Source organism: Protopterus annectens, chromosome 6.part0 (assembly GCF_019279795.1).
Source record: "Protopterus annectens isolate FY-2018-M chromosome 6.part0, PAN1.0, whole genome shotgun sequence".
Lineage (NCBI taxonomy): Eukaryota > Metazoa > Chordata > Ceratodontiformes > Protopteridae > Protopterus > Protopterus annectens.
In genome coordinates, this window is record NC_056737.1 from 1,322,798,958 (window position 1) to 1,322,820,206 (window position 21,249).

At 42.3% G+C, this 21,249-nt stretch overlaps 1 protein-coding gene across 1 annotated transcript in view; it reads left to right on the plus strand.

The window, feature by feature from the left end:
• RIF1 (replication timing regulatory factor 1) overlaps positions 1-21,249 on the plus strand; it is a gene marked incomplete in the record, with an annotated part of 1,305,990 nt that overhangs the window by 1,081,808 nt on the left and 202,933 nt on the right. The window contains 2 exon segments of the mRNA XM_044074885.1: positions 6,445-6,484; positions 14,769-17,639. Coding sequence (XP_043930820.1) covers positions 6,445-6,484; positions 14,769-17,639 — 2,911 coding nt within the window.

The window sequence follows — 21,249 nt, forward strand, 5'->3', positions numbered from 1 at the left end:
TCAGCCTCTCCTCCTGAAGATTATTCTTTTGGGGAAACTTTACATACCATGAGGGAGCATTTCCATTGGGAAAGTCAGGATTACTCAGAATCCAAGAAAAGGCTCCAGGATTTCCTTTTATTGCCTCAGCACAGGCTGCTGACTATTCCACCTGTGCTAGACATTGTGGATGATGTGTTCTCTGAATCCAGCTTATCTCCTGATTCTTTGCCCCCTGCTCCAGCCAAGCCAGACAGGTACTATAGAGTCCCTGACTCTCACAAGTTTCTTTACAAAAACCCTTCTGCTGATCCAGAAACTATTTCCCAGGGTCCAAAAGGGGTTAAGGCTTCCATTGCAAAAAATCCAGTACCCTCTGACAGATTCCAGAGCTTTGGATAGATGGGGGAAGAAAGTATACACTTCTGCAACCTTAGCAGTAAGAGCTTTAAATTGCCAGTTTCACATGCTTAAGTACCAGCAATATTTAATGGCTCAGTTAAAACAGAAAAAAAGAAAATGGAGGACAAAGCTAAATCTATGCAAACAGTCAAGGATTTCTTACAGGTACAGCCACCTCTGTTTAGCAGAAATTGGCCAACAAAGAATTGGTCCTTTCCAGTGTCAGACAGGCCACAGAGAGGCAGATACAGACGCCCAAGAGGCAGATCTCAACCACAAGGCTCAAACAGATGACAATGGGGCACCTCAACCCCAAAAGGAGGTGAGGACAAGTCTCAACCTTACAGGAAACAGTCACAATGACTTTCCCCTTCGTATGCCAAGCACGTCCCTTTTGGAAGCCCCCTTAGGGGGAAAACTAGCCCTTTTTTCTCAAAACTGGCAAACAATCACCCAAGACAAATGGGTTCTGAATATTGTGTCTCAAGGTTACAAGTTCCACTTTCATACTTTACCAAGGCTAAAAGGAATGCCAGACCTGCCACAAAGTCAATGGGCAGAGGCACAAAAACAAATTTCAGTCCTCATGGACATGAGAGTTATTCAAAAAGTACCACAACAGGAACAAGGACAAGGATTTTACTCAAGACTCTTCCTGGTCCCCAGAAAGGACAAGGCCTGGAGGCCCATACTAGACCTTTCAATTCTGAATACTTACCTGGATATTCCAAAATTCAAAATGTTGACGTTACAGCAGCTTCTACCCATGCTGGGCAAGAAGGCTTTGCTTGTTACTCTGGACCTCAGAGGCATACCTGCATGTCCATATCAGACAAAATTGCAGAAGATACCTCAAGATTCAAAGCTGGTACAATGCACTACCAATTCTCTGCACTGCCCTTTGGCTTATCTACTGCGCCCAGGGTCTTCACAAAGTGCCTGGCACCGGTAATTGCTTTTTGCAGACAAAAAGGAATTCAAATATATCCATACCTGGACGACTGCCTCATTCAAACAGAGACAAAGGACATTCTTCTACAGCATCTGGCGTTTGTAAAAAGGTTGCTAATTTCTCTAGGGTACAAAGTAAACAAAAAGAAGTCAAAACTAGTGCCCTCGCAACAGATTATATTCCTGGGTGCCAGCTTAAATACAATGGCCCAGATGGCTTACCTCACGCCAGACAGACAAGTTCAACTAACTCAGTATTTTCAATTATTGGCAAAAAAGGTCCCATCTCCCTGCAAGAAAAATTCTGCAGGCCCTGGGATTCATGGCATCCTGCATTCTACTAATACCATATGCCAGACTGCATATGAGGAAATTGCAATGGTACCTAAAAAGCATTTGGGCTCAACACTCACAGTTTAGAAGCAGTAATACCAATGATACCCTGCCTACAACAGGAGTTTCGATGGTGGGCACAGACATGTCACCTAAACAAGCGTCAGCCATTTACCCAACTCACAGCCAGGTAAACTCTAACAACAGATGCTTCGGATTATGCCTGGGGAGCACACATGGCAGGAAAATGCATTCAGGGCAAGTGGACCACAGACCGGATGCCTCTTCACATCAATCAAAAAGAGATGTTGGCTGTTCAAAATGCCCTTACAGCTTTCAAGGACCTTTTGCATCCAGGACAATTATTACTGAAGACAGACAACACCACAGTAATGTGGTACATAAACAAGCAAGGGGGCACTCATTCTTATCCCCTATGCAGGCAAGCCATGACCTTGTAGAACACAGCTCTAACATATCAAGTTCACCTGCAATCACAATTCCTGCCAGGAAAGAAAAATACTCTGGCAGACGATCTAAGCAGAAATATCGTGGACCCTCACGAATGGAAATTGAATCCACAAATCTTCAGCATGGTAATGCAAAAATGGGGATGCCCAGACATCTTTTTGCCTCCCCACTGAATTGCCAACTACAAAAATTCTGCACAAGGACTTATCACAAACAAGCATGGAAAGTGGACGCTCTCTTGTTCAGCTGGAAAAACCTAAAAGTTTATGCCTTCCTGCCACTGCCTCTCCTTTCAAAGGTACTCCTAAAAGCCAGACAAGAAAAACCACAGATGATCCTGATTGCTCCAGACTGGCCACGCCAGCACTGGTACCCCATCTTAAGGAACTTGACTCAAGGACCACCATGGATTTTGCCTCAAATTCCACACCCTCTGACTCAACAAAACAATCAAATCCTACACGGTCAGCTCAAAACCCTAAACCTAGCTGCATGGCAGATACATTAGCCAAAGAGGCAACACCTCTCTCTAAAGCTGTTATGGATGTCATTTTGGAGGCCAGGAGGCCTAGCACCAGGAAAGCTTACTTAGAAAAATGGAAGAGATTCTGCGCCTGGAACCAGGCTCAAAACCTTGACCCTCTTGTTCCAAACATTCCTCAGATTTTACAATACTTAACTGAGATGCTGGACAGAGGCCTATCCTTCTCATCAATTAAGATCCACGCCTCTGCCATTTCAGCACATTACAACACGGATCCTCCTTTATTCTCTCATCCCTTGCTAAAGCAGTACCTCAGAGGGGCTAAAAACATAAGACCGCCCCGGAGAGCACCAACACCGACTTGGGACCTCAACTTTGTTTTGGAAAAACTGACCCTACCACCTTTTGAGCCAGCCAATACAGCCGATCTAAAAATTTTTATCATGCAAAACAGCTCTGCTCCTGGCAGTAACTTCAGCACGAAGAGTCTCAGAGCTGCAGGCATTAATGGCAGTCGAACCTTTTATAATTTTTCATCAGGACAGGGTTTCTTTAAGGACAAACCCTACCTTTATGCCAAAGGTGATATCTAGTGTGGCTCTTAACCAAACCATCCATTTGCCAACTTTTTATCCAAACCCCCAGAATAAAGGGGAGAAACTTCTGCATTCTTTGGACATACACAGGCAGCTACGCTTCTACTTGGACAAAACCAAAGCTTTCAGGAAAACTGAGCAACTGTTTGTAGCATATGCTGCAGGATCACAGGGCAAGGCTATCTCAAAGCAGACTATATCCAAATGGATAGGACACTATTTGTTACTGCTACACAGCATGGAAAGTCCGTCCCAAATACCATTAGGCCACATTCCACCAGGGCAACAGCCACTTCAACAGCCTTTCTCAGAGGAGTACCTACCAAGGAAATTTTGGAGGCTGCAACTTGGAGTTCAGTGCACACCTTTACCAAGCATTGCCACCTGCCTCTTTACTCTAAATCCAGAGCAGGATTTGCCACTGCAGTTCTGCAGGGCCTCATAGCCAATCCTAACTCTTTATAGACCAGCCACTCAACCTTAGCTTTGGGATTCTACCCAAGTGTAATGACTGCAGCAGTGTAACACGATGAACATAGTACAGTTTTGTACCTACCATAAATGTAGATGTTCGAGTGTTCACACTGCTGCAGTCCAGGTTACCCTCCCTCCATCCCCTCTGAACTAGCTGGACTTGTCTATACCTTTCTATCCTATACAACCTTAGTGGTGTATTTGCTTGTAACTGAAGGTATTGTTTTTTATTTTATATGTATATTTTTTATTATCAATAAGTATTGCCTACCTATTGGGGGCACCTGACATCTGGGGCAAGAAAAACTGAAGAAAATGGCGTCAGATGCATCTTGTATACCCCTGGCGCACTGACGTCCGGGAAGAAGCGACAGCAACCGACGCCGGACCAAGACTTTGGAACTCTGGCCGACTGCGGGACCGCCTGACGGCAGGATAACCCAAGTGTAATGACTGCAGCAGTGTGAACACTCGAACATCTGCATTTATGGTAGGTACAAAACTGTACTTTTTTGGTCACTATTACTTCTGCCAGTTGTATTTCTGAACTTCAGGCTTTATGTATCAAAAGGTCCATACTTGATTTTTCATAGAGAGTGTGTCCCTGAGAACTAATCCATCATTTCTTCTTAAAGTGATCTCTGAAATGTCCATTAATCAAGCCATTGAATTGCCAGTTTTCTTTCCCAACCATTCAAACAGAGGAGAGTATTGCCTACATACCCTTGATATACACAGGCAGATCCAGTTTTATCTAAACAGGACTAATCCCTTTTGTAAATCTGACCAGTTATTTTTGGCCTTTTTTGGATATAGATTAGGATCGGCTGTTGCTAAGGTCACATTAGCTAGATGGTTGAAGGACTGTGTGGCCTTTATTTACACACAACGTAATATCTCGTTGCCTACTACCATGAAAGCTCATTCAACCAGGTCGGTGGCAACTTCTGTTGCCTTCCATGCCAGAGCTTCTTTACATGGCATCTGTGCAGCTGCAACTTGGGCTATGCCTCATACCTTCATCAATCATTACAAATTGGATTTGGCCTCCAGGGGAAGAGCATCTTTTGGTTCTATGGTGCTTAGGAATGTCCTTCCATGAGAGCCTCCCAGGAATAGAGGTAGCTGGGGACTCTGTCCCATACGTAAGGAATGAACGAGGATTAACAATATCAGATAAAGAAGTTACATCTGACCATAACGTTCCATCTGTATTGTTGATCCTCGTTCAGTCATTACGTATGGGTATCGGTTCCAAGCTCGGAACCGAGCAGGCCATTTTCCAAGCTCGCGTCAGCTTCAAACTCTCGAGCTAAACTCTTCCCCATAATTCCCCTTTCCCTGTTACCTCAGATTGAGTTTGCAAGTTAAAGAAGGTAGAGGCTACCTCTGGTCAAGTAACCTAAGAGAACTGGATGGTGAGATCAACTAGAAACCACAGGAGGGGAAGGAGGGAGGGTCGTACTTGATGTGATATTTTTGTATGTAAGCTTAGACTGGAGCTTTTCTCCATGGGCCTCTGCTGAAAATGAGCACTGTCCCAGTTGAACCATCCTAGTAAAGAAATGTAAAATAGATAAGTAAATAAAATAAATATTTGCTCCTATACAAGCATATTGTCTATGCAGTAGAGATCATTGATATTACTGCACTGCAGATTGTGAGCTGCAGATTGTGAGATTTTGTAGTTTATTTTTAGTGGTTTTCCACAGGTAGAGAACCCTGTTTAACAGTGGGTCCTGAACTAGAAAACACAGGGTGCTTGTACCTGCTCCAGCAGCAGTGCAAGGATCCCATGCACTGGTGAGAGAGGGACATTGAGACTTTGGGTATCACATACAAGAGGACACTATATAGAGGATTATGTTGGAGTTTCCAGTTATAACCAATTTATTATGTGTTAATGACCTCTATGCCAAGAAATTCACGATGAGAGCAAAGCTTAGGAGGTAAATTTCTTGGCAAAAATGTTGAGAACATAAAATTAGGGTTATGATTCGCCGAAACCTGATTGCATTTCCTTGAGCTTGTAGCATTACCTGCTCCATGTACTACCAGTTACAGAAAAAGTGCTGGAGCATGAAGTGTTTTACCATTTCACAAAGCCTTTGAAAGCTAGACAGTGAGCAGGAGGCAATTAAGTGTCCATCTGAAGAACCAACAACTTTAAAAGCTGTTAACTTCTTTCTGTCACACTTTGTTTATAACTGTGGCAGAGCAAGATATTTAACAGGTGTTACAGCTATCATGCCTTCTGCCAGTTTAATTTGCCAACCTGCACGGTCTCAATTAATCCTTAGCACAATACGCAATGTTTAAGGGTGCTTAACAGAAGCTTGTTGAGCACCTTTCTGACATCAGAAAGTTGCTTAACACACTTTTTTGCCTAATATCCATGCATAAATTAGGTGCTGTATTTAATTTTAGCAATGCATGAAAAATGTGAATGCTGCAGAGGAAACAGGTGAGGAATAGTAGACCTGACATTCTTATAAGGTATTTGCCTCCTCATTGATGCCTGCATACCTAGGAACTTACTTTTGTGAAGCGTTGTTGCAAAAACACTGTCTGGAAGTTTATGCTCTCAAGAAGGAGGAGAACTTACTAAGGGAGTTATTTGTAGAGATGAGTTGCTGTATAACATTCTGCTCAAAATTCTAAGTTTATTTAGAACAGTTTTATTGAAGTGGTTAAATAAAATTTTGTGCAAAGACTGACATTTTATGTTAAAGAAATTCATTTTTATTTTTCTAGGGAGAAACCTCTTTCTGAAACGCAGGAATCTGCTAAAAAGGTAACGGAGTTGACATTGAGCAGTATAACAGTTTTTTAATGCTTATTCTTACTGTATTAAATAACTTACTGTAGTAAAAACAAAATGCGCTGGAGAGAATCTGTTGAAAGAATGTACCTAGAGGTGCGGGGGGGGGGGGGTGCAGTATGCCTAAAAACACACAAGCAGCGATTAAACAGACTTGCTGTGAAGAGGTCATTATGGCAGTATTTGTGAAAAGATATCTATGGAATTTATAATGTAAAGGTTCAGAGATTGAGTCCTACCTAAGCTACTTGAAGCTGCATTTAGCAGGTCTTGCATAATTAACTTTTCCTGTTCCCTTAACACTTGTATGCTTTGCTGAAAGATCTCCTCTCTCACCTGAGGAACAAGTGGCTTGCGAGTTCCCCAATGAGAGGCCCACCCACCAGAGAGGTGCCTCGTAAGCATACGTGCAAGAGGAGGCACTTGGACAACCCCCCCGTGACCCTCACCGAGGATATGGACTTGGATGATAGGGAAGGCACCCCCAGGTCACCTCCTGAGGATATCTGCTTTGGAGACCTCATGGAAATCCTTCGCCAAGAGGGAGTTTGGTCTTCCCCCAAATCATCTTCTGACGAGTCCATGTTCCTGGAGGCTTTCGGCACGGACCCATCTACTTCCTGGGTGTCCCCCTCCCACAGATCCCTTGGTGAACCTGGTCACCTCGCGAGCATGGAAGGAGCCTGATACCATGGAACCAATTCCCAAAAGGCCTGACAAGATTGAGTCCATCTTCGGATAGGCCAGCATGGAACAAGGGCTCCCCTTAAACACTGTGGTGGTAGCATTAGCCACAAAGAAGGAACTAGCCCAGGAGAGTTCCTCGGTTCATCCTCCTGACAGAGTCTCGTGGATGATGGACCACCTAGGGAAGTGGGTTTACGCTTCAGCTACCTTTTCTATTACGGCGCTGAACTACCTGGCCCATGTCACGAGACTCCAACGCGACCTGGTAAAGAGCTGTCAGTGTCTCCCCCGAAGTCCATGTCGCAGGAGGACAGGGACTCGTTCTCCACGAGGGTGACTACTTTGAAAGCAGTCTCCAACACGTCCATGCGACTTTTTCACATGCTACAGAAGGAGTGGCTAGGGTGGCTGGGTCCGGCATGTCCATGAGACGAAACGCATGGCTCAGATTGTCAATTTTCGGAACTTTTATGGTGTCTTTTGCCAGTGCCCCTTATGACGGCTCTACTCTTTTGATAAGACAATCAAGAGATGTTAGTCCAGAGTGAGAGGGACGGGAAGACAGTCTGCCTTCGGGATCCTCTTCTCGAACCCTCAAAGGTCTTTTTCCAGAACCAGAAAAGGCAAAAGAAGATTTGGTTCTGGAAGTCACAGTATTCCCGGGACACTCAGGGCTCTTTTTCCCCCAGAGGCAGAGGGGGACAGAATGAACACTGGCCCAGAGGCAGAGGGGGTCCAAGGAATTTTGGGTCTCGAGAACCTTTCTCAGACAGACCTGGACAGCAACCCTGAGGGGTGGCCTTAACTGTTCTACTCTTGAGGCAGTCTGGGAATGATTGTCCTTGCACCTGGTGGCATGGGAGTCCATAACATCAGACAACTGGGTGCTTCAGATCACATCCAGAGGATACTCTGTCCCCTTTGTGGGTCCCCCCAAATCTCCCAAACCTGTCCAGGATGTACCACTCACGCAAAGGGAGGCAGCAGCATAGGAAATTTCCAAGCTGCTAGAAAAACAAGCCATCAAAACCATCCCCCCAGATCAGGCTTCTACTCCAGGTTCTTTTTGGTACCAAAGGAAATGGGGGACTCTGGGGCCATTGTGGATCTGTCTACCCTGAACCTGTCCGTTGCCAATGAGAAGTTCCAGATGATCACACTACAGTCCATCATGCCGTACCTGCAAGAGAGCGACTGCATGTGCTCGTTAGACCTTCAGGATGCTTACTATCACATAAAAATGCACAGAAGCTCCAGGAGGTTCCTCCACTTCAGTAATTACCAATTTCGAGCCCTACCCTTTGGTCTCACCACAGCCCCCAGGGTGTTCACCAAAGTGATGGCAGTAGTAGCAACTCACCTGAGGCTTCAGGGGATTCAGGTCTATCCGTACCTGGACGATTAGCTCCTCATTGCTCCCACCAGGTGTCTACACTCCCAAACCAGGGATTATTTCTTGATTCTTGCCCTGCATTTGGGGATCACAATCAATGCATCCAAAATCACTCCTAGATCCAGTACAGGTGATAGGCTACATTGGTGCAAGGATAGGTACTTTGCAATGCAAAATCTTCCTGACCTCTGAGAGAGTACAAAAACCTGAGGATGCGTGTCTCTAATCTACCATTCTCATCTTCCAACAGCGGAATCAGTGTTGAGGGCCTTAGGTTCAGTGGCGGCGACCGTAACGCTTCTCCCGTGTGCCTGGTTACATGTGAGAATTTTACAGCAGACACTGGCTATACAATGGTCCCTATTGGAAATTCCATTGTCGTATCCAGTGCAACTCTGTCGAGTCCGTCAGTCGTCCCTCGTATGGTGGATGTGTTCTCCGGACATTTTGGAGGGACGACCCTTTGCTCCAGCCCAAGCCACAGTGACCATGGTCGCCTCCCAACTCGGGTGGGGGGACATTGTTCGGGCAGGGCAATTCAAGGCCTGTGGTCTCCGGTAGAGACCGTCTTGCACATAAATGTTTGAGATGAGGGTGGTCCTTTTAGCGTTGCCGGCCCTTCATGCCTTTCTTCCTCTGGAAACTATTGCAATTCAGTCAGACAACATGTCAGTGGTCTGATATATTAACAAACAGGGAGGGACGAGGTCTTACCCCTTTGTCGCGAGGCCATGAGAGAGTGGGAACGGGAGATCTCCACTGGTCGTTTTCTCATTGCAATGCACATTCCGGGACAGTCCAACATCCTAGCGGACAGGTTGTCGGACTCTTCTGATGTCTTATGAGTGGTTTCTGAATCTTAGAGTAGCGGAACAGATCTTGCTCGAGTGGGGTCAGCCTTGCTGCGATCTCTTGGAATCTCCTTCCAATGCAAAGTGCAGCGATGTTTTCGCTCTGAACCCCCCTGCTGGGGGAGTGCCCCAGGGATGCTCTAGTCCATGCTTGGCCTCCCGGTCTTCTGTATGCTTACCTTCCAGTACCTCTTATTCCGAGGTTTCTACAGAAAGCTCATCGACTGGGGAGCGAAGTGATCCTCATTGCCCCATTTTGGCCTCACCAGGTGTGGTTTCCCTTCCTTTGGTCTCACCTTTTGGCTCTGCCTTGGATCTCATTCAGGATCTGATTTCACACCCTTTGGGGGGTTCCTCATCCAAATCTGGACAGTTTGAAGCTCACAGTTCCCATGATTGCTAGGACTCTGGGATTATCCTCCTCAGTTAGATATATTTTGGTGGCTGCTCATAAGTCTTCTACCAGGAAGGTTTATCGCAGCAAATGGAAATGTTTTTCCTTTTGGGCCTCTCAAAGGAGGTTTGACCCCTTCACGGCTCCTATTTCTGCCATTCCTGATTTTCTAGCTGATATTTTTCAACACTGAGCTAGTTCTACTGTCAAGGTTCAGTTGGCTGCCATTTCTCATTTTCATGTGGGTGAGAATTCTGCCTTTCTAGCTTCCTCCAGGCTGTGTAAAGCCTTTATTAGAGGCACTTTTTTGTTACGCCCCTGGTCAAGGATCCTGTTCCCCCATGGGACCTTACTATGGTTCTTCAAGCTCTGGTCGCTCCATCTGTTGAACCTGCTGCAACCACAGATCTAAAATATTTTTCTTGGAAAATAGCATTTCTGGTGGCTATTACCTCTGCCAAAAGGGTTTCAAAGCTGCAGGCCTTGTCCATCAAAGTTCCTTATATGATTTTTCACAAAGATAGCTTCCCTTCGGACCAGTCCATCCTTTCTTCCTAAGGTGGCATCACCAGTTAATATCAAACAGACCATCAAACTTTCCTAATTTTGCTAACAAGATCGAATACAAACTCCACCTGCTGGATGTTCATAGACAGTTACGATTCTATTTACACAGGACAAAAAAATTCCGTAAGTCTGATAAATTGTTTGTATCCTTCTAAAAATTTCCTTAAGTCTGATAAATTGTTTGTATCCTTCTATAAACCTTTTTTGGGGAAGCCTATCTCCAAGGTCACTATTGCTATATGGATTTCATGCATCCTTCAGGTCTATAAGGGCAGAGGCACGTCTCCTCTCGGTCAGGTGAGAGCTCATTCCACTAGATCCATGGCTACGTCTGTGGATTTTTGGTCTAGAGTCTCTTTGGATGATATTTGTTCTGCAGCTACTTGGTCCTCATCTCATACATTTATTTCTCATTACAAATTGGATTTGACTTCCAGAAGGAGAGCATCCTTTAGTTCCGCTGTGCTCACGAATATCCTTCCATGAGGGCCACCCAGGAGTTTAGTAGCTGGCGACTCTGTCCCACAGTTTGAAGACCAAATTAAGTAAACTACTTCAGATAAAGAATTTATGTACTCACCATAACGTTCCAGTTGAGTAGTTCTACTTCATTTGTCTTCAAACATCCCTCCCTCCTTCCCCCGGACCTTGGCATATGAACAGCTTATGGGCTGCAGTTATAGGTCACAAGTATTTTTTCAAGTCGCGTTATCAGTATAAGATTCAGCAAACTTGATCTGGGGGTTGGAAGGTAGTGGAGGTGTATTTTGGGTAAGGGGAGGAGCTTGGAGCTCGGAGCAGATCCAGTATCCCACAGTTTGAAGACAAATTATGTAGAACTACTCAGATGGAACGTTATAGTAAGTACATAACTTCTTTTTTCTGCAAATGTTCTCATTATCAGTATATTCTTTGCTGTTTGCCTTTTTCAACATTTAGTGTCTTCCTTAATACCTTTGTTTCCATCCGCCTAAGGATGAATAGTATCCACCTTTTTCTCTGACTTTATTATCTGATTTGGGCATCTTCCAACAAAGAGCTGGGGTAAGTGATCTGTTAACATCTTGCCTTGCGTACAACACAAACCCACATTAGTCTTTCTAGGAGCAGTTTGGACACCACAGCCTGGATGGTCTCATAACATAATCCTGTTAACTTTTGTCTTTTCAGAAGTCTGGCATAGGAACCAACCTGCCTGCCCAAATAATTTCTGAAAGCTCCATTATCCATGGCTAGCATCTATTCTTGTGGTACCATAAACAAGACTTCATATGGGCAAAATTCAGTTACCTTGAGAATATTTAATGCAGTCAGTCCTTTGGAAGTGGATATTTCCCTAATCCCTTCAGTCAGGAAGGAATTTTGCTGTGGATAGCTCAGGTCATTACAGACTTAAGCTTTCCATTCATTCCAGATCTGAACCAAATATTAACTGCTGATGCATCAGGCTACAAATGAACGTCGCACATTCTTGATTTCAAATTGCAAGACAGATGGATCATAAATGCAATGAAGAGCCCACTTTTTCCATTTCTGAGTACGAGATGGATTACCCTTAAAATTTGCCAACAGATATATAAAAGTGCAAGAGACTATGGCCATCATTTATGGTCTACACATATGTAGATCAGTTCTCAAACCACACATTCTTTATGCAATGAAACTTATAACTGATGTGATGCATCAGCAAACCATGTAACCCATTACTGTCTCTTTTACAGAATGGCTTTTGTATGTTGTGTCATAGCTCTAATCTGGGTACTCCTCTCTCAGCAGCTTGCATTCCAGCAACTAGAATTCTGTAGCAGATCACCTGAGAAACTCTTTGTAAGGGTCCACAAATCAAAAGTTGAGTCAGTGGGGTTTCTCAAGTTAATTGTGAACTGGATACTTAGAAAGCCTTTTTGCATTGCCAGTCATCAGCTGCAGAAGCTCAGTTCTCAGTTCCTTGGGCAGCCAGTATCATCCCCATTCAGTAAAACTGAAGTTTTCTTTATGCCTTCCCATACTCGCTCCAGGAGTGCAAAGGTTATTCTAACATTCCCCATTGACCAGGACAGAATAGGATTTGTAAGCTAGTTCAAATTAAGTCGAGAACCTTTCCCTTGCACACACCTCTAACCCAGCAAGAAGGAGCAGTGTTTCACCCTAGTCTCAGGAGTTTGTCTCGCAGCAAAATGATCTCAGATTAGTATGTCTTTCTTGTTTGTCTTCTGATTTGTACAGTTCATGGGTGGCTAAAAGGCACAATATATAAAAATTGTGTGTGGCTGAACAGAAATCATTTCTCACTCCCGTGCCATAATAAATGTGTAAATCTGCTGTCTTAGCAGTTTCATTGGTGCTGCAGTCTCTCTGAATTGTTTAATCAAGGTCTTGCCTTTTTTCTGTCAAGGTGCAACTTTGTCATTTCAGTTTCTCTTTGCTTGGGTTTTCTAGTTTCTTGCTACTCAACTATTAATCTGTTCCTATAGGGGACTTCACACCTGAAACCCTCCAAAAAAGCCTGTCATCCTTTTATGGCACTTTACCTTTATTATCAAAAAAACTAATACTTCCTCAGTATATGCCAGCCAGTTCTGCTGCTTTGAGCTTCTTTCCTTGAAAAGCCCTCCTCCATTGGTCAGCCACCACTCGCAGGAAGATCTCCAAACTTCAGACTTTATAGATCCTGGTGTGTTCTTGGTGCAGTGACATTCGCAAAAAGTCTTCCTTCATGGCTGGTGTTCTCTTGAGCTCTTCTTGAATCAGTTCATTTGGCGTCTGTCACTCTTATCCCAACTCTCAAGAAAGAGGATTCTTCACACCGTGGATGAAGCCAAAATGTTACAGAACTAGATAAGTTAGGTGATAATCTGTTCATCCGAGTGACGCCTCCAGGTGCATCTGCAGTTACCTCCTACTGCTCCTCTAGTCGTTCGATATTACTTGTTCATATTTGCATTAATAATTCCATAGAAAAACTTTCCGTATGGCTAGTAAAGTGCATTATCTTTTGTTCTGACTGCCATAGCAAGACTCTAGTTGTCCATATCAGGGCTTATTCAACAAGGACAGCTGAAACAGATGCCTTTAGAAACATTTTTGCTCAGTGTTTATGAAGCAGCAACTCCACACCTGCAATGATCACCATCTGGACATTCGCCCTTGAAGGTAGAGTTGGTTTTGCCTCTTCTACCCTCAAGGGCATCCTGTAGCCCTCTGTCAGTGTCTGGTGTCAAGGACCTTCTCATTGCTTTAGAATTTGCCATGTTAAGTGCAGTGTAACAGTGATTGTTGTGGTGGTGTGTGTGAAAATGCTCACAAGAAATATGATCACAGCTGCATGAACTCTTACCCACATTTGCCCACATAATTTTATCCTCATCTTTTCCTGAAATAATGTAGATTATTAGTAGTTGCAACAGGAGGATAAGCATCTGTGCAACATTTGTCATGCCTACATCTTTGCATTTTTGCTCTGTTTGCATGCAGCTCACTCTTGCATGTGTGTGTGTGTTTTTTTTTGTTTTTATGGTGGTGGGTTACATGTATCTAGCAATTTATGGCTATTGATATGAAAACGTCTACAGCTCTTGAAAATAGGTTAGAAGATGAAAGCATTTTTTTCACTTTAGTTGGTCGATAGTTTCCTTCTAGTTCATTCAAACTGTGTGTTTATTTGTATTTGTTCAGTGATACAGCCATCTGAGGCTTAGTTCACAGAAAATAGCTATCAACTGTTTCATAGCTGTGTCTTTTTTTTCCCCTTCTCAGCCATTTTGTTTGAAAGCTTTCAAGAAGTAATAAGCAGCTGGAGATAGAATGCTTCAGACAAAAAAGTTGTGTAGGTGGTCTGCTTAATGTAATATTTTAGAGAATATCTTTATCTACAAGTTCAGGATCTTCTCTCTCTCTCTCATATGTGAAGTACTGAATTTTCATCTGAATTTAAGCTTTTCTTTGAATGTCTGTCTTGGTTCTACAATGCCCCTTCCTCATCAAGACAATGTTTTTGGTCTGGAGGGAAACTGAAAAGTGGGAAACCCTGCTTGTTTGAGTGCTTGGTGATACAATGGCATGCCTTTGAAGTTTGGTTAATATCCTCATTCAGTACTGCTAAGGAATAGCATATTGGCACAGTTCCACTTGATGGAAGGATATCTTCGTAAAGTTACTGCTTTCAGAATGTAATGCTCTTGAAGATCTGGTTATGGTAGATGCATACATTTTCATAATTACTGAGTCCTAACTGTGACTGTTGAGATGGTATATAAAAAGGCATGCTGTACTTCATATGTAGCTCGATGATTTTGGGTTCTTGTCTAATGCATGTTGCTGTTGAAATTGATACTAGATAGATCATAACAAGTTTGTTCTTTTTAGGTGCATGAAGATTGCAAAGGTTTAGATACTGCAAATAATGCAGAAATGACTACAGAAGTAAGCAATGAGGATGAGTTAATTGAACATCCAGCAAAGATACAGACTGCGGATAAAACCACTAATCCAGATCAAGACCCTGATGACATGCTAACTGGTAATGCACGAAAAGAAGACTCTCTTTCTGACTCTGCTTTGGCTAGTAGTGAATCTACATTTCAAGATGTTGCAGATCTAAGCAGCAGCTCTGCTTCATCAGATATAATATCGGGAACACCCCAAAAGCCAGTGAGCAGACGTCAGTCTTTTATCACCCTTGAGAAGTTTGATGGTGCCGAGAACCGTTCCTTCAGTCCTTCAGCTCTGAACAAGCTGGGCAGTTGTGCTTCCAAAAATGTTCGTAATAAAGAGACAAAAGTGGAAAATTGCCAAACAAATGAGTTATGTAAATCTGAGAAGAATTTGAACTCTTCTCGAAGTGAGCGTAAAGGTCCTTCAGTTTCTGGGAGAAAGAAGTCCACTCAGAGGCAAAAAAGAATTGAGCAAACCATCAGTAAGCCATCAGAACCTGAAGGGCATTCAGAACTCGAGAACAATTGTGAGGAGCCTATGGATACTTCTGAAGCTGTGGATAATAACTTTGACAGTGTTAAAAAAAAGAGTGAGCCGAATGAATCAGTTTTTATCCCAGATACAGAAATGAGCATCGCAGAACCTGTCGTGGGTGTTAAGTCATTGGCAGACAATGTAGCCGCAATAGAATCAAAAGAGAATACTCCTCCTGAGGTACAATGTGACACTGCTGGTCCTGGAGATGTCAAAGCTTTACAAGTCTCAACTAATCAGAAAACACTAAGACGTTCTTCACGAAAACGTTCAGAGGTTACAGCAGTGATGGCAGACTCTCAGGATAAAGAGGAGGTTGTTGAACTGAAAGAAGATGTTAAAGAAAACTACCCCAGAGTGCTAAAATCAGGTCAAGATCTTGGAGAAGATCAAAAAATACTGAATGAAAAAATAGTTGAAGAGCAAACAGAAGTCAGTGATGGGAAAGACATGGCAGAAAAGACTGCTGATAAAATTCCAGAAAAGGCTTCCCAAAATGAAGTAACAAAGGGCACTTTGAATCAGCCCGATGAAGATTGCTTCATAGTTGAGGAAGCATCAGATTCCAATACTGACAAGGGTAGCCAAGAAGCTGTAAGAGGTCGCTCAAGATACCAGACTCGCAGGGCATCCCAAGGTTTGTTGTCTAGTATAGAAAATTCTGAGTCGGATAATTCTGAAACTAGAGAAGAGGGTCAGCGGAGGAAGCGAGCTACAAAAAGGACTGCTAAAACAGCTGAGCCTCCTGATAATAAAGAAGTAGATCAAGCTGAAGGTAATACTAAAGAGTCTTCACCACTGACTGAAAGTACAGATTATACAAATGAAAGCAAACCACCACCGGGTGATTTAAAATGTGTAGTGAACTTATCAGGTCCTGATAACGAAAACAGTGGCACTGTTGATGATTCTTTAGGAAGTTTGACTGCATTAAAAACAGCTGAGCAGGACAGTGTCATGATACATGAACCTGATACTGCTGCAGAAAGAATATTTGTGGCTTCTGAAGGTGCAGAAACAGATTTAAAAACTTGCCAGCTAAGCAAAACGAGCAAAACTTGTAGTTCTAATAGTACCATGGATGTGATTGACCTCAAACCTAGTTCAGTCACAGAGCCTAAAGTCGAAGACACGTCATCTGTGTCTGATGTTTCTTCCTCCTCCGAGAATAACTTGCAAGTATCTGAATGCCGACATAAAAGGAGTAGAAGGATTAGGAAGTCAAAGAACTGTGATTGCTGCACAGTGTTGCAGCAAGAAAAGACGAACGAGAAGCCTTACACAGAACTGAAAGCAATGTGCAAACCTTCAGTAAGGGAATCGAAAAAAAATGTGCCTCAGATTAGTACAGTAGTGACTTCAGAATATCATTCAGAGGAAAATATCTTAGAACCCTGCGCTGTCAGTACACCACTCTCTTCTAGTAAAGAACTGCTTAGTTTTAAACCCTCTGCAAATGAACTAGAATCTTCAGGTGTCTTTGAAGATAGAACTCTTTCTGTGAAAGAATTTTCAGTGAGTAAGCTAGAAACTAAAGAAACTTTAGCAACTGAGGTGCATCCTGTGGAAGAAAATGACGCCGAACAGACTGATGTCATGGAGACTGCACTTCCATTCCTGGAAGAAAACAAAGCTGAACATATAACAGTTGCAGACATTCTGCAGCCTGTTGAAGAAAATTGCAACAGAGTTGAACATACAGTAATTAAGGAGAGAGTGCAGCACCCTGTGGAGGAAAACTGCAGTGCAGATGTCCGTGCAGTTGACGAACTTGTAGAAAAATATATTGAACCTTCTAATGCAGTGGTAGAAAACGAACAGTTTGCTGCCACTGATCTTCCAAAGCTGAGCCATTCCAGCTGTAATGAAGGTACCGATATTAATGCATCAGTTAAAAATACTGAAGACACAGACAGTGCAAAAGTAGATCAAAATGTAGAAGAGTTGTGTCAAGCTACCCAGATTGAGGAGAGTTGCTTAACTAGTGATAGAACGATAAAGGAACAAGAAACATCTACAGAAAATGGCACTATGCCCAGTAAGTCAGAGTTATTAATTTCGTCTGATTTGCCCCATGAAACTGTTAATGTAGAGTCTCCACAAAAACTGAAAGGTGTGGACTCTGCAACTTTGGTTGTAGATAACCAGAGTCCTAGTGGATTACAGCCTCGCTGCGTTTGGTCTCCTTCGGCGTCACCATCTACAGGTATATTGAAGAAAGGTGTGAAAAGGTCTTCTGAAAATGATTCTCCATCACCTGTCAACAAGGTATTGCATTTTTAAATATGTTTGATATTGTACAAAATGATGTATGTATTTTATGATGATACTTTTTAACCGTGACGTCTTATGCCCATGACCTTTTTGACTCCTGGTTTAGAAGGACTTCTCTACTGTTTGAAGTTCAACATTTTTTTCACTATATTGCCATGTTTGGGTGTATGCTACCCCATCAAAGTGTATGTTGTGATGTAACAGGCAAGCTATAAGCAAGCTCGGTCCTGAAGCCTGCCAAATGTTTATCTCTCGTACGTTAGAGATTTTGATCAATGCTGTTGCCCTAGTCTTTTTTGCATGCCTGAGCATAATGGGGTGTGTGGGCTGGGTGTGTGTGTGTAAAAAAAAAAAAAAAAAAAAAAAAAAAGACATACACCAGCATTACCTGCACTGTGGCTCCTTTTTATTGAACTCAGCATAAGTTACAGCTTTGCTATAAGTGAAAACACTGTTGTTTCCTGACTTAAACTTTTCAGAAATCATGTATCCAGCCAGCCCCTGTAAGTTGTGAGCTCAGCTTTATTTAGCAAGAGCTGAAGCTCTAATCAAACAAGTAAAAAAAACTGCACCAAACTGACACACCAAGTATTTATTAAGGAAATAAACCAAAACAAAAAAAGGTGAGCGCTTTCACGACAAAACTTGTCGCTTCATCAGACACAAAAATAAAAATGAAGCCAATATTTATAGTGTAGTTAGCAATCAGCTGACACTTAAGGTCACATGTTTAAGGCTCATTACAGACTCTCATTAAAAACAGGTGTAAAAAAATACATATAAATATAAGAAATTCATAAAAATACAATGTATATAAATATACATACATGTATATAAAAAAATACAGCTCTAACCAGTTTGTTGGTTGAAAGTCTTAGTATTGTGGAAGTGTGTCCTTAGCTCTTACCCGGGGGGGGGGGGGGGGGGGAGGTATCCTGTCTCTGCAGATTGGCTGGAGCCTGTGTGCACACTGTTTAACCCCAGAGATCAGTCCCATAAGCTATGTGATCATGAACATGAGATGATGCACTTGAACTGAGCCAGAAGTTTGTGAAGACCAGCATACTCCTTTCAAGAAGGGGCTTGTCTGTTCTTTCTGCTCCAGGACTTTACATCTCGACAATTACATCATGTACATGTTTGCAGGTAGAAAACTGAGAGAAACATTAGGGGGCTGGGTCTGAAGTCTGCACCAGATATGGCATAGGCTTGTATATCTTACAAAGCCCTTTACTAGTAATCATTGCAGCAGCAGTGTCTGGGTCCATCCTGCTCAGACCTTTATGCAAACGCACACACATGAGTAATGGGGATCATGGTACTGCTGTGTCTTTCAAGACTTGCAAGGATTTAGGTTATCTTGAGGCCAGACTCTGAGACTGAGAACGATAGTGACGCCACTCCTTTCAGTCTGCAATCACCTCTAGGTGCCCTATGTTGGAGATGCCTCAGGTTTTCAAAGAGGAGTTTAAACTGGCTTCAGACTCACTATTCCCCTCCACCCTTACGCCCAAAGTGTCTGAAAGAGATTCTAATGAAGAGGAGCTTTTGGTTATTCTGCTGTTGGAGACCATCATTAAGGAAGTCCTTACAGCAGGCTGGGACCTTCACGACTGTGCGTTTTAACCATCAAAAAAGGCAGTCTCCTTCACCTGCTGTCACCTGTTTATGCAGAGCACATTAGCTACCATACCCATACTGAGCCCTTTGTGATGTTGTTAATCTAGCACAAATCCAGGATACCACAGCATTTTTCCAGCTTGCAGCATAGACAGAGTCCACAACTTTGAATAGCTGTCCCAAGGGATTCGACTTGTCTACCATGTTGGCACTGAGAAACATTGTCACTTGTTTCATATGTCCCTGTTTCAGGCTTACTAGTGAAGTAGGTTCTGGAGAGGCTACATACCCTTCTTTAGTATTTTCATATTTTTATTTCTTTTTTTACAACCTATGCAATTTTACAAACATATAAAATGTTTGCAGTATGTTATTCAAAGCACTATCAGTAACATGAATGTGACAAGTGTTATGGAATTAATACAGAGCATACAAGTGATGATTTGCGTTGTTTTGCACATTTATATATGCAAAGTTCTCAGTAATTTATAATGATATACAGAGATCATTTGCATTAATTTATAAAAAATATACATATGGAGAATTTTTTTAGTGTATTTATTATGATACAATGTATCTTTAAAAATGGCGGAATTGGCACCAAAAAGGTTTTAAATAACGGATCATGGTTAATGAACAACATTCTGATGAAGTCCATGTTTATGTGGATGAAAGCGCTTAATCTTGGTTTACTGTTGTTGTATTCACATTGTTTGGTCTGTTAAAGAAGAGTTTTATCGTGACGCTGGCTTTCATTGTATTGTGCATCCACTGCTGTTTTTGGGTATCAGTACATTTCGTGTACTTCTTTAGTTTGCGTCAAAGACTTTCTTTGAGACTGCCCAGAGTCCCCATAGTGGAACACTACATATGTAATTTTGATTACACTGAACCTGTGATTAGGGCTGCTGGCTTGGGGTACGTGCCTGCACAGAATGGTGTGGTCAATACTGTCCCTTCTCCAGGAGAGATTCAGGAACAAGATCCCAGTTGCCTTTTATATATATATATATATCATTTCTCTCTCTCTCTCTCAGTATATATAGATATATATATATATATATATATATATATATATATATATATATAGATATATATATAGATATATATATATATATAGATTTTATATATATATATATATATATATATATATATATATATATATATAGATTTTATATATATATATATAGATTTTATATATATATATATATATATATATATATATAGATATATATATATATATATATATATATATATATAGATAGATATATAGATTTTTTATATATATATATATATATATATATATATAGATATATGAGAGAGAGAGAGATGAGGGACTACTTTTTGATTAGTCTACCCAGGATCTGGTCAGTGGTCTACTAACAAGGTTGTTGCTTGACCTCAAGGGAGGGTTTTGTATTTTCTGTACCTGCTAGTGACACGCCTCCTTTGCTTAATACAGGTGACTCCAAAAGGAAGCTTCGTTGATGTCCAAAGAAGACTCCCTGAGCCTTACACAGTCCTGTCCTTTACAATGCCAGCTAAGTAACTAAGAATACTAACTCCATTGGTGGTCCTACCATAGTCCTGACCCTGGCCTTAACCTGAATGAAATGAGGGGTCCAAGTTCACTGTAGCTTGAAGAATAATTGCAGAGGACCGGTGATTTCAAGACTTGGGGGAGCGGGAGGCTTTGCTGCTAATCATTCCATGTCACTAGAGGTCCTGGATTAGGCCCCGCCAGTTCCTGCCATGGAATTGATCGTAGGTGCGCCTCTGATAGTAGAGATGGCAGTTCTGTTCTTGTATTCCTGTCTCTTACTGAGTTGGTGAGGGATTCTTTTCTTCTGTTCTGAACCTCAGCAGTTTCAGCATATCCACTACTTTTGATGTTCATAGTAGGAATTATTGCTGCAATAATATTCCTTCCCCCAAGAATTTGCCAGAAAGCTGACTTACTGATGGCTTTCAGTAGCAAACAGTA